The sequence below is a fragment of the Cynocephalus volans genome, chromosome 1, assembly GCF_027409185.1.
Source record: "Cynocephalus volans isolate mCynVol1 chromosome 1, mCynVol1.pri, whole genome shotgun sequence".
Taxonomy (NCBI): Eukaryota; Metazoa; Chordata; class Mammalia; order Dermoptera; family Cynocephalidae; genus Cynocephalus; species Cynocephalus volans.
The window spans coordinates 163,581,102-163,593,586 of record NC_084460.1 but is presented as its reverse complement, the minus strand read 5'-3'; the positions used below and the strand labels follow the sequence as shown (position 1 = coordinate 163,593,586).

General features: G+C 31.5%; 1 protein-coding gene across 3 annotated transcripts in view; it reads right to left on the bottom strand.

The window, feature by feature from the left end:
• The window catches only part of USP25 (ubiquitin specific peptidase 25), a 150,406-nt gene that overhangs the window by 23,766 nt on the left and 114,155 nt on the right, over nt 1–12,485 (bottom strand). For 2 of the 3 annotated variants that reach the window (XM_063088801.1, XM_063088811.1), the window contains 2 exons: nt 8,521–8,634; nt 6,401–6,496 (listed from right to left, as the gene is read on the bottom strand). The exons of the other annotated variant lie outside the window; for it this stretch is intronic. In XM_063088801.1, coding sequence (XP_062944871.1) covers nt 6,401–6,496; nt 8,521–8,634 — 210 coding nt within the window. The remainder of the gene's footprint in view (nt 1–6,400; nt 6,497–8,520; nt 8,635–12,485) is intronic. 3 annotated transcript variants of the gene reach the window in all.

Genomic DNA, 12,485 nt, shown 5'->3' with positions numbered 1-12,485 from the left:
AATAAAGAACAAATAATGAAATAAAGCTACAAATCCTGATATGAATAATCATCTATCATTTTATATGAAAAAAATAACTCAAGAAGTAAACAATAGGAAGGGTATACTTCTATTCTTATTTAAATTATAAACGTATGGATGAATATTTGAATGTAAGTCAGTCTTAGGTATCTGACTACCCAGGAAGACTTTTGAGAAACAATCAATAGAGGCAACTGTGGAGTGAGAATTAGGAAGTGAGAGAAAAACATGTACATTTTATATTTTGGTATATGTATAATTAGTTTAAATGTCACTTTCTCTAAGAAGCCCTCGAAGAAACCAGCTGTTTTCTCGTTATATGTTCTCCTTCCACATCAAACTGCTGCTTCACCATACTGATTACAATTCTAACTAATGTTTGCTTCTCTACTAGAAAATAAGCTTAAGACAGAAATTCAGTCCATCATTATTCTAGCAACTAGATTTAGGACAGTATCTTGCATATAAGCAGGTAATACCTGTTGAATATGTCCATCAACAGCAGAATGGAAAAAATTATAGTATAGTCATACAATGGAATACCATAACGAGATCAAACAAACCACAACTATATTCAGTAACATGAATGAAGTTCCAAACATGTTGAGTAAAAGCAGCAAGACAAAAAACAACCAACAGGAACACTAATTTATGTTGTTATAAGTCCAGATAATGGCTACTTTGGTGTAGGGGTAGAGTGTTGTCATAGGAAGGAAGATCAAAGGTAGTTTCTGGAATACTGCTAATGTTCTACTTCTTGACCTGGTTGGTGGTTACATAGGTAGGTATACTTTCACTTTGTGATAATTCACTGAATTGTACACTTATGAACTGTGTACTTTTCAGCAAGTTTTATATTTTACTAAATACATTTTAATATCTATTGAATAAGCAAAGGGGTAAATAAAGTTAAATAAAGGCATTTCTAAAGTAAAAAAGGGTGGTAAAGTCATGTTGACTGGGGACAATTATGAAGCAAAAAAGTAATTAGTAAGAAAAAAAGTTTCATAATACAGAAGTGTTATTACTTCATTAAAACCCTAAGGGGTACTTTAATAGGTATAGACAAATTATATAAAAAATTTTCAATGCCTTCCAAGTAAATGACAAAAGCTATACTAATCTCATATTTATAATAATAATATGACCCTCCCATCCCTACTCCCTGTACGTACACATACAAGCAACCAGTACTTTGAAAATACTTTTTTTTTAATCTTCTGGCTTTTATTTTCGCTCGTCATAGTAGCTTTGTATTGACTTTCCCTGAATTTCATTTTTATATAACAGATTCTTTTCTGTTTAAGCCACTATTATTTGGTGTTTTTCTGTTAATAGTAGAAACTAATTCTAACAAATAAAGTCAATTTAGGAGAAGGACCAAGTTAAGTGTAGCCCAGTCTCTTCCTCTTTCCTTTCTTTTTCCAGATCTGCTTGCCTATTAGTCATTCTTTCATACTGCATGTTTACAGGGGAAGACTCCCACATGGAAGGACCTGTGGTTGAAAGAGTTCCCATGCATTAGTTACTCTTCCTAATTCAGAAATTAAACCTTAGCAAGTCCACTTGCACAGACCTAACTTTCACTCTCCAACTCTGCTTTCTGTCAGTAACAAAGCTAATAGTTTTATCACATGGTTTTATGATTAGCAAACATGTTCAGCATGGAACAATTGGTCTGACCGTAATACATAAGGAAATCCATACTTAGAAGTACTTAGGCACAGATTTGAAAGGCTTTCTCTCACAGCCAAAAAACTAATGTAATATAAACCTGACAAAGATTTTATTTTATTTTTTGGTAATGTGACAGGACAGAAAAGGTACTAAAAAAACTTCTTCCTTCAATTTATAATAAACTAAAAAGAATAAAAATTTTTTAAAATACTGTATCTAATTTAGGAAAAATAAGCAGAAGTAGCCATCATTTGTTAGGTACTGTTCTGTGTACACATTTTGTCAATTAATACTGAATGTTGATGATGATTAAAATGAATTATCAAGAAAACATAAAATACTTAAACATGCCAATAACTGTGGAAGGAATCAAAAAATTTGACAAAAGATCTACCCCTTAAAAAAGGGGCTAGGCTCATATGGTTTTACAAGTGAGTTCTAATTTACTCTTATGGAACAGAAAATTCCTATGCTAACTACAGTAGAGTATTTTTTAAAAAAACAGAAAAGCTCTCAAACTCATTTACTAAAGCTAACACAACCATAACAACAAAACTGATGAACACAGCAGCACAAAAAGGAAAAACGTACACCACATTCATTTATTAATATAGAAACCAGAAAACCTAAATAAAATACTAGTGAGTTAAGTTTAGATGGTGTACATTTGAATTAATAAAATATTTACTAAGAAAAGCATTTTAAGTAAATTGTCAAGAAAATTTATGTAACCTTGGATTAGAGTACACCTTTTAATACAGCAATGAAATTCCAGAATCCATAAAGGAAGAGAAAGATTTGAGAGCATATTTTTAAAACTTCTTTATGGAAAAAGGTAAACTATTTCAAATAGAAATGGAAGAATAGAGAAAAATACAGGACACGTGTCATAAAGAGGGTAATATATAATAAATAAGAGTATATCTACACCATGAAATACTAAATGCAGCTAGAAAGATAATGTGGTAGATACAGGGTCTTAACTCTAAGAATGCCCACAATATATTTCTGAGTAATATGTTACAAAAATAATATAAACCTAAAGCCTACTTAAATTTTTTTTTTAAATTCTCTATATCTGTACAAGGTTATTTAAAAATATTCATGGAAAAAGACAATTAAAAAATAATATGAATCTTTCCATGAATGTTTTGAAGTATCCTTGCATACTGTTATCAAGAGAAGGGAAAAGCCAGAAAAGATACACAGTGCTAACAGTGGTTACAACAGGGAAGTGGGGGAGATTGTTACTAGCAGTTTTATTTCACACATCTCTATGTTAACAAATAATTGCATTTTGTATATATTACTTTTGTTTTTACGATTTTTAAAAATTATATATTATAGCTAGAATTTTCCAAATGCTAATCATTTGCCTTTCCCCAAAATACACATTAATTATAAACAACTGATAATGTTTATATGATTATACACATATATACTCCCCAATTACATAATGAGTAAAAATGTATGCAGATATAAACTTCAGAGATTTCATAAACATACACACACTAAAGAGATTAACAGTAAAAAGAGGGCTTTGTGATTGTAGTTATTAGGTTAAGCCATATGAAATTGCTGATTTTGTAGGTCCAAAATGGTATTGGCAATTTCTGACAGATGAGTAAAAAAATAGTTGTATTTGAAAATGAAGGTCCTTGACAGACATGGTACACTTGCTTTCCATCTCCAACTGTACCTGGACTAGAACTGGACACATAAGATAAGGCTAGTGATAATACAGGTTGAGTATTCCTTATCTGAAATGCTCAGAACCAGAAATGCTTCAGATTTTGGATTTTTTCAGATTTTAAAATATTTGCAAACTATATACTAGTTGAGCATCCCTAATCTGAGATCCAAAATGCTACAATGAGCATTTCCTTTGAGTATCATGCTGTGCTCAAAAGTTTTAGATTTTTGAACATTTTGGATTTCGGATTTTCAGATTATGATGTTCAATCTATGCTAGTAACAGTAATAGTAACAGCTCAATTTTGAGCATTTAGTTATCAACCGGACATTACTTTAAATGCATAACATTAATAAGCTTATTCAAAACTCACAATAACCCAATAAAACAAACAGTTATTATTATCATCCCCATTTAATACCTAGGGGAACTGAGATACTGAGAGGTTGAGCAATTTGCCCAAGATCACAGCCACAAAGCTGAGGGCCAAGGCTTCAATTCAATGCACTCTGGTTGCTGATACCAAGTGTGAAGCTACTTCCTTCCTAACGAATGTTCCAGCTATTCTTATGAGTGATTTCTCAACAGAAAGAAAGCAGGTAAAGAAGCATCAGTGTGGTAAGAAGAGTGGTTAGTAAAATAATTAGAGATACTGGAATAATAACTTTTAACATCTGACAAAGAGCAAAAGTTTCTTATGCTAGAGCAATAAATGAAACTTCAAATTCTATTCAAACCTGTATAGCTACTTGAAAACTCTTATCTCAGATTCACTGAAGCCTATTAACCATCGTATTTTAGACTATACATTGAGAGTTGCGATATATCTAACATGTTTAAAAACTCTTTCTGACCAGTCCCTATCTCACAAACTTGCTTCTTATTCTCTTTATAGCTCAGTGCTTTCTTACTGCACCATCAAATCAGAGGGCAACCAAAAAAGAAAAACATGAGATACAGAAAATACACAAAGAAAACAATGCGAAGGGAATCCCCAAGGTGATGGTGAAAGGAGATCTCAAGTTACTAGTTATGCATCAGGAGTAAAAAAAAAACCAATCCAGATTGGAACAGGTCAGAAAGCTTCAGAATAGACTTCCCCAAGAAGATAAAATTGGTAAAGGTAGAATAAGAGAAGATTTAAGCAACTGGTGGAGAGTTTAGAATTCAGCGATACACACAGAAAACTAAGAAACCTAAAAAATCAGACAACTAACTCCAAGGAAAATGAAAGCTGAGGAAAAAACAGAAAAGTAATAATGTTTATGACTTAGCTCAATTCTATGTAGCATAAACAGTAATAACACTACCAACGCAAAATTCTGATTTAATCAGTATTACAAGATTTTACACATGTGTGTATGCGTGTTTGGAGGATAAGAACTGTTTGTGTCAGTGCCTGTATATGGAGCAGGAGAAGAAAGAGGGTCCACTGCTCATATTCCACAAAAAGGAATTCAGTAAGTAATGTGTAAACTAAGAATTACAAAAACACAAGCATTCTATTTAAAGATATGGAATCAATGTCAAAAAGATTAGATAGCTTGAAAGCTACTACAACTGGGGGGTTGGTGACTATTGTTGTAGTATAACAATTAGTTAACTCTTTAGACTATACTAAAGTATACCAGTACTAATTTAATAGTATGCAGGTACTAATTTAATAAAAATGAGATTTGCAATTCAATATAAAGATACCAAACTTGACCAATGGCACTGTAAACTATAAATAAAATTTCCACAAGAAATAGATGAAAACTTTAGAAGACATATATTCAGTGTTTTTTAAGAAAAGAAAATGTAGACTACCTGGGCATAAAGATGCATTTTTAACAGTAAAAATTAAAAAATTAGTAAGGAAACAGGATTAACTACAAAAAGCTTGTTTTTCATTTTTTTTAAAGAGTTTTTCAACCTTTCTTATAGAATTTTAACAGGGTCATCAACTTGCCCAGGGACCAGTTTGCCTAGATCTTTTGCAGTTTAAAGTCCTGTATTCCAGAAAAACCATCAGACATATTTGGCATATTGGGAGAGCTAGTTACCCTAATACTTACTGATATAAGGTTACAATATACAAGGCTTTTGAAATGTATACTGAAAAAAACAGTGAAAAGAAAAATGAAAAAAACATAGCTTGTTGAAAACCAAGTTGGATAATGGCAAAGTATAGAAAATTTGGGAAAAATGTTAGCTCTTCAATGTCAAAAAAGAAAGTAGTACATAGTTTACGGTAGTGAATTATACTTCAACAAAGCTGTCTTTAAAAAAAAAAAAAAACACTAAAAAGGAGAGCAAAGTGAAAAAAACCCCAAAGATTATTGGTTAATCTAAATAAAATGACAAAATTAAATTGTGTTTTCATTTTTCAAATACATACAAGCAAATAACATCGTAATCAAAATGTGGTAAAGCTCTGACATTAGAGGGGAAAAGATATGGTCATGAAATAATGCATCAGTGTTGTAGTCTCACATGTCTTGAACTGACCAGGATATCAAAAATTAACTATGGGGAAAATATAAGAAAGAAATAATAAGAAACATAATAAATAAATCATATTAGAAACAATTAAATGAAAACAACTTAGTATCAAGTGATAATAAAATTAAAGGAAAAATACTGTAATATAGACCAATAGTATGAACAATAAGAGAATAACTACGACCATATGCAATTACTCAGTTATTATTAGTCATCATACCCTCATTCCCTTCAAATATAAAATACAGTTCAAATTTCTACTAACAAATCAGAGGCACACAATTAGGGTAACTCAGGTAAAATACTTTGTTTTTCTTGAATTTTATCTGGATTAAAATAAAAAGAAATCAGTCTTGAATTCATGTGTAAAAAAAGAAACCCCCCAGAACATCAGACTGCAATGGTAAGATAGCAAAAGAGAAATTATACAGGAAACCAAATTTAATTCAAAGAAATAAAACATTTTAAGAAGTTTGTTTTTTTTAAAAAAAAAAGGAGAAAATAAGATGAAAATGTTAATTGTACCTTAAAGAACCCTGCTTCAGGACCACACCTGTCATATACATTCCTGGATTTACCTATCGCCATGATAATACCTTGCATGTTCGGTGTCATCATGATCTGCCACAGGGATTTAAAGTAAGAGTTTTTGAGTGGTTAACATAAAAATTAAAAGATCAAAATAATTTCTTTACATGCAAGTTAAAACTCCTTTGTTTTCCACTATTTATAAATCAAATGTTACATTTTAAATAGCAAATGTGATCTGATATGCACATAATGAGCATCTTTCAAAATCATCCATACAGGGGCCAAATTGGCTCAAATGGTGCCTTTGTGCAAACTGCAAAAAGGCATCCTCTCTGAACTAGAGAATTTTAAAAAGGCACCTCCTTCTGGCCAATTAGCAAAATGTGCTGCCCTCTGAGAAAACTACTGAGAAAAGCAACACTCCCTTTTTATCAATTTAAAAAGGTGCCTCTTCCTCAAGGCTTGGAGAACTCAGCATGAGCTCAATTTCAATCCACTTCTACCCCTTGGCTACGCACCCCTGTACAACTGTACAACCTGCATATCTGTAAGCAGCAACCCTGTATTCAAATGACTTACTTTTAAAAGTTCCAAGGCACATGCACTGTTTAGCTGTCACTCCAACAAATTTAAAAAACAACAAAACACACAACTCTGCCAACAGCATAAGCACTTGCACAAAAGATAATGTTAAATGATTAATTATAATTCTACTTTTTTAGAAGCCAGAAGGCTTACTCTAAAGCAAGCACTTGGGTTCTTGATCAGTAAATTAACATTCTTATTAAAAACATGCCAGTTTCCACAATTTTCAAGAGTCAGCATGGTAATAAAATAGTTAACTGGAACAATGTAGTGCTACTAAGTGCTAAATAAGTATTTCTTTGTTTTCATAGTAGCTTATTATTCTTAGCTGTTTACATTTTAAAATATCTACAAAAAGACATCTCAAGGCACTATGAAGCTATCTCACAGCAATGAAGAGACGGCAACCATTATCTCTGATTTACTAAAACTATTACTCACAGTATATATTTTGGATCACACACTGAGAGTTGCAACATAGCTAATATTATCTGCTAAAAAAAACCCTCTGACCAGTTCTTGTCTTACAAATCTGCTTCGTATTCTCTTTATGGCCCATGCTTTCTTACATTGGCACTGTGATATTAATGTCTTTAAGATATATCTGATTTGGGTGATTAATTCTAATTTAATAGTAATTATATCCTTGAAATAAGTCTGAAAAATAGTTACTTGGAAAAAACTAACATATATTCAATTCTCATCCATGCCCATAAGAACTAACAAATGATAGAAATCAACCCCCTCCTCTCCATCGGGCATGGTCTTCATTACTATTCAGAAAGAGCTTTACTGGCCCTCCCTCAAACATGGAAAAGAACAATTATAAAAGTCTCAAGAGAAAAGTGGAAAAGGGGAGAAAATAATCTGATGAACCAAGACAACAGAAAATGTTCATCTGGATTCCGAAGAATTGTATCATGAGAAACAAAAATGCCTCCATTCTGTTGGAAAACTAAGTAAATGAGAATTAATAGTAAAGAGATAAGAAGAAATAAGATGGAGGTGCTACCATGTGTAAAACACCAGTAGACACTCAGTAACTTTGAAGAGTCATTCAATTCAGACATATTGGAGACCTTGTAGTAGCAAAAATATCAATTATCCATCTTGTGATCATGCTGTAGGATTTTCTGGCAGGTAATGGTGGGCAAAGTATTATAATAATTCAAATAAAACATTAAAGAAAAATAAAAATTATTTTTAAATGCAAAAATTTTTGCTATTTAATTAAACAAATCTTATTGTAATCTATCAATTTGACGGTAAATTGATCCTATTTCTGCATAAAAGGATTAACTCCAGAAACATAAAATTATCCTGACAAATTCCATAAACTTTCTACTTAAATTTTCATTTGAAATTCAAAATTGTGTTAGTAATTGGTAAGGTAATTTCAGACCACAGGTGGCAAAGCTGTATGTTATGCAGCAATAGACATAAGTGTGAGGGTGCAGGCATGCCCAAAGTACTTGTATTAAACAGCAAAAAATACGTAGGAATGGTGCACAGGGCTATAATAAAGGTACCTCGTCATCATACCCCCCCTCCTTTGATTCAATCATAAATTTCCCTACATGAGGAATCGCCACCTCTACAACTCGCTGATTAGAAGGTGGTTGGCTTGTGGTATTTTCAGGTTTCTGCAGAAGAAAATCATTAGTATGAACATTAGAAAACAGAACAATGAAAGCACCAAGTTTAAGCCCATACTCTTAACTAGTTTAAAAATACCTGCGTTTGCTCAGTTTAAAATGAAACCATCTAAAACTGAACACATGAGAAGCAAATGCATTAACCGAGTAGTAATACAAAATGCATAGCTTTCCCCTTACATCCCAACACTTAAAACTAGGTTTTCATATTTTTTTTCCCCACAAAGCATTTTGGACTCCGAATACTTAAAAATAAAAAATACTGGAATTGTATTTCCTGCTATTGTCTTGTACAGTTGAAGGATTAAAACAAACAAACAAACAAACAAAAAACATTCCAATAACTTCCACAAAGCCTTTCTTGATATTTCATTCAAAATAAGATATGATTTCCTCAAAACCCAATGAGTTTGTAGGGTTTTTTTCCTTATGGTTCTTCCTTTCCATCCTTTTTAGTAATCAATGTGTATCGAGTTAATATTCATACTGTATGGTGTTTAACTCACTTTGTAAGCCTACAAGACTCCAGTACCGCATATTTCCATCTTAAATGTCCAATGAATTCTCGTTGAAAATAAGAAAAAGCTGTTGGAAAGTGCTATCCATCTTTAACAACTCAATCAGATTTTTTCTTTTCATTGTTAACAAATCCTATAAACTTCACCTATTTATACCCTAACAGAGTGGATGCCAGTGTGAAATACAGAAAAGTCTGCTCAAAGACACTAATAAAATTCACTCAAAATACTCTTTAGATTTTACATTGTCTTATTTTACTGAGATTTATAACTAGCATATCCACTATTTACCTATAAACAAATGCCAAAAGTAGTGCAGGTGCTTGAAAGCAGCTAGCCTAAGTAATTTAAATTTGTACCATAAAGAGTTTCCCGAAATAAAGATAAACTTTAGTTTTGACATAAAATAAACAAATTTTAATAAAAGCAATTAAAAGGGTTTATTTCCGTTTGAAATATAGGTAAATTTTAGTGATATAAACATTTCCTGACTTTACAAAAGTACATATGCAGAAAGAGTTTAATTAAACAATAAAATAAAACTAATGGTCAAGACTGATATTGGCCCTTTAAAAAAAAAAATGTTACTTTTGGACCATAACATTTTTAGAAAGAATTTCCTTACTTTACCGGAATCCTCAACATTTCAAGAGGAAATAACCACACTTTATGATTGTCGTGATCATGAGAGATAATATTCAGCTAACTCAACATGTAGTAGATAATAGTTGTCCTATAAATTATAAGTATTACCAATACTTATTACACTACTTTAAATTGCTTATATTTGAACAATTCTAACCCAATATTACTATCACACATATTCTATAGAGATGTGCTTGGTCCATGACATTTAATTAAGGATTTTTAATCATTATAGAACATGAGAAAGGAAAAATTTTTCTAGGTCTCTGTTCAAAAGAGTGAAATATAAGCAGATAAATTAAGAATTCTATCTGGAATTTGTGGTGATCAATTTCTCAGTAGCAAACCAATACAAAACAATACTATCTTAAGAACAGAAAATATAACTTTAAGGCAAACAGCAACTGGGTACTGCATTATTTAGAATACTGATCTTCATAAAGCAACATATTCCATTTGGGAAAAAAAACCCTGCACTTTTTTATAAGCCTTTCCAGTTATTGTTGAAAAGTTTCAACAGTAAAATGCTGATTAATTATATGGGTAAAAGTTGAAAAAGGAAAGAAGCTTTAGCCGCATATAATAATTCTGTAGTATCAATCATCAAATTTAGATATCTTAAGGTACAACAAAAAAATTTCATATGAAAACTTTAAAGGCTGTTCAGTGAAGTAAGTAGATGTTTATGTTTTTCGATTCTTTAATATTGATATATATTTATATGTATAATTAATAATATTCAGCTACTGAACATTTTTTATTGAGTTTACAACATGGGGAAATGGTTATCTTATAAGGTTAAGTGATTAAAAGAATAAAAGGCAAGATACAAAATTCACATGCAGTATTAACTCAACTACAAAAATAAATCCCAAACCTATATATAAAAATGAGTTAAAAAAAATACCAACACGAGTCATACCTTGGTATATGCAGGGGATTAGGTCCAGGACCTTCCATGGACACTAAAATCTGCAGATCCTCAAATCCATATATAAAATGGCACAGCATTTTGCATATAACCTACGCACACCCTCCTGTATGTCTTAAATCATCTCTAGATTGCTTATAATACCTAAGAAAATGTAAATGCTTTGAAAATAGCTGGTATACTGTATTGGGTTTTTTATTTGTATTATTTTTAATGTTGTATGGTTAATTTTTTTTTTTATACTGAATATTTTCAATCCATGGTTGGTTGAATCCACAGATGGGGAACCCATGTATAAGAAGGGCCGACTACATTAACAGAGACTAACTTTGAGTACTGAGTGGGACTCTGTATGATTCTTTCTTAGAGCCTACTTTTCTATAATTTTTAAATATCCTAAAGTATTACACTTAAAATTGGTCATTCTTCTAAAAAGCAAGCTGCATGAACATTTGGAGACTATGATTTCTGTAGCTCTAAACTTTTCAGGGAACTCTTCTTATGCTAAGGTTGGAACTTAAAACATTGTGTATTTGTGAAGTGGCTAGGATTGAAGTAACAGAGGGAAACTAACAGTTCCTCAGTACCTACTACACTTAGTGCCTACACTTTCAAAAAAGTGTGCTTCATTAATCCCACTATCATCTGCATTTTATGGAAAACTGAGGTTTAGAGAAATTAAGCAACTTACTTAAGGTTGCACTGCTAGTAAGAAGTAAAACAAATATTCAAAAACCCAGAAATATCAGATTCCAAAGTCCAAAGACTCTTTTCATCACTGCAATTTAACTTCTAATGTATACTTAGTTTAAATAAGAAAACACAATATGAAGTCGTTACCATGATCCTAAGCAAATGACCATGAGACCAAGAACCACAGCCGCGTCTGACAGCCATGGTTAATTAGACATGCTGCAGGATTTATACAGACAATGGGGCCAATTGTGGATACTACTCCAAAAAACAAGTGAAATAAAAAAACATATTTACACTATTTATTTATCATATTCTCTCACTGCTATCCTCTCCTTTCTCAAGTAAAGGTAAGGTAGTAGGCTGCTATCCTATAAGATGATATCCATATTAAGAAACTAAGCAATCAAAATTTAAGTGCTGATTTCTGTGAATTTAATATCATATATGATTAGCCAAACTAAAAAAACCATGATTCTACATTAAACTAAGTAATAGTTTTGGTTTTTTTATACTGGATAAAAGAATGACACGAATTAACACAGCCTCTAACAAATATAAGTTCTAATTAGCAAAGGCCTTACAAATTAATTTTTTTCATATCAGGCAAAAATATTTCTCCCTTGTACCTATTCCACTGCCCTTTCTCCTTCCCTAGTCCCCCAGTCCCCCTCAAGAAGCAGACATCCCAAATCTATTAAGCAAAGCATTTTTCAGTAAAAGCTTTACTTTACTTAGCAGATGTTCACCTCAAATTCATTTAGAGCCTCTGAGACATTTGCAAAAGGATCATCAAAAAAAACCACCCTATTTAAATTAGTATTTTTTTAATGGTAAGATGATGTATTAATACATTTTCAAAATTTCTCAAACAGGAAATAAAGAAATTAATTAATTTCTGATTATTATTTAGTTCATCAAAACAATTAACAGAGTACCCAATTTATTGAACATTTTGGTTAAGTGAGGTCTTATATTAAAAACTTCATTGCAATTAGCAGGTTATTGCTGGGACTGAGTTCACTTACTAAGCAGAAAATTATTTGTTATAA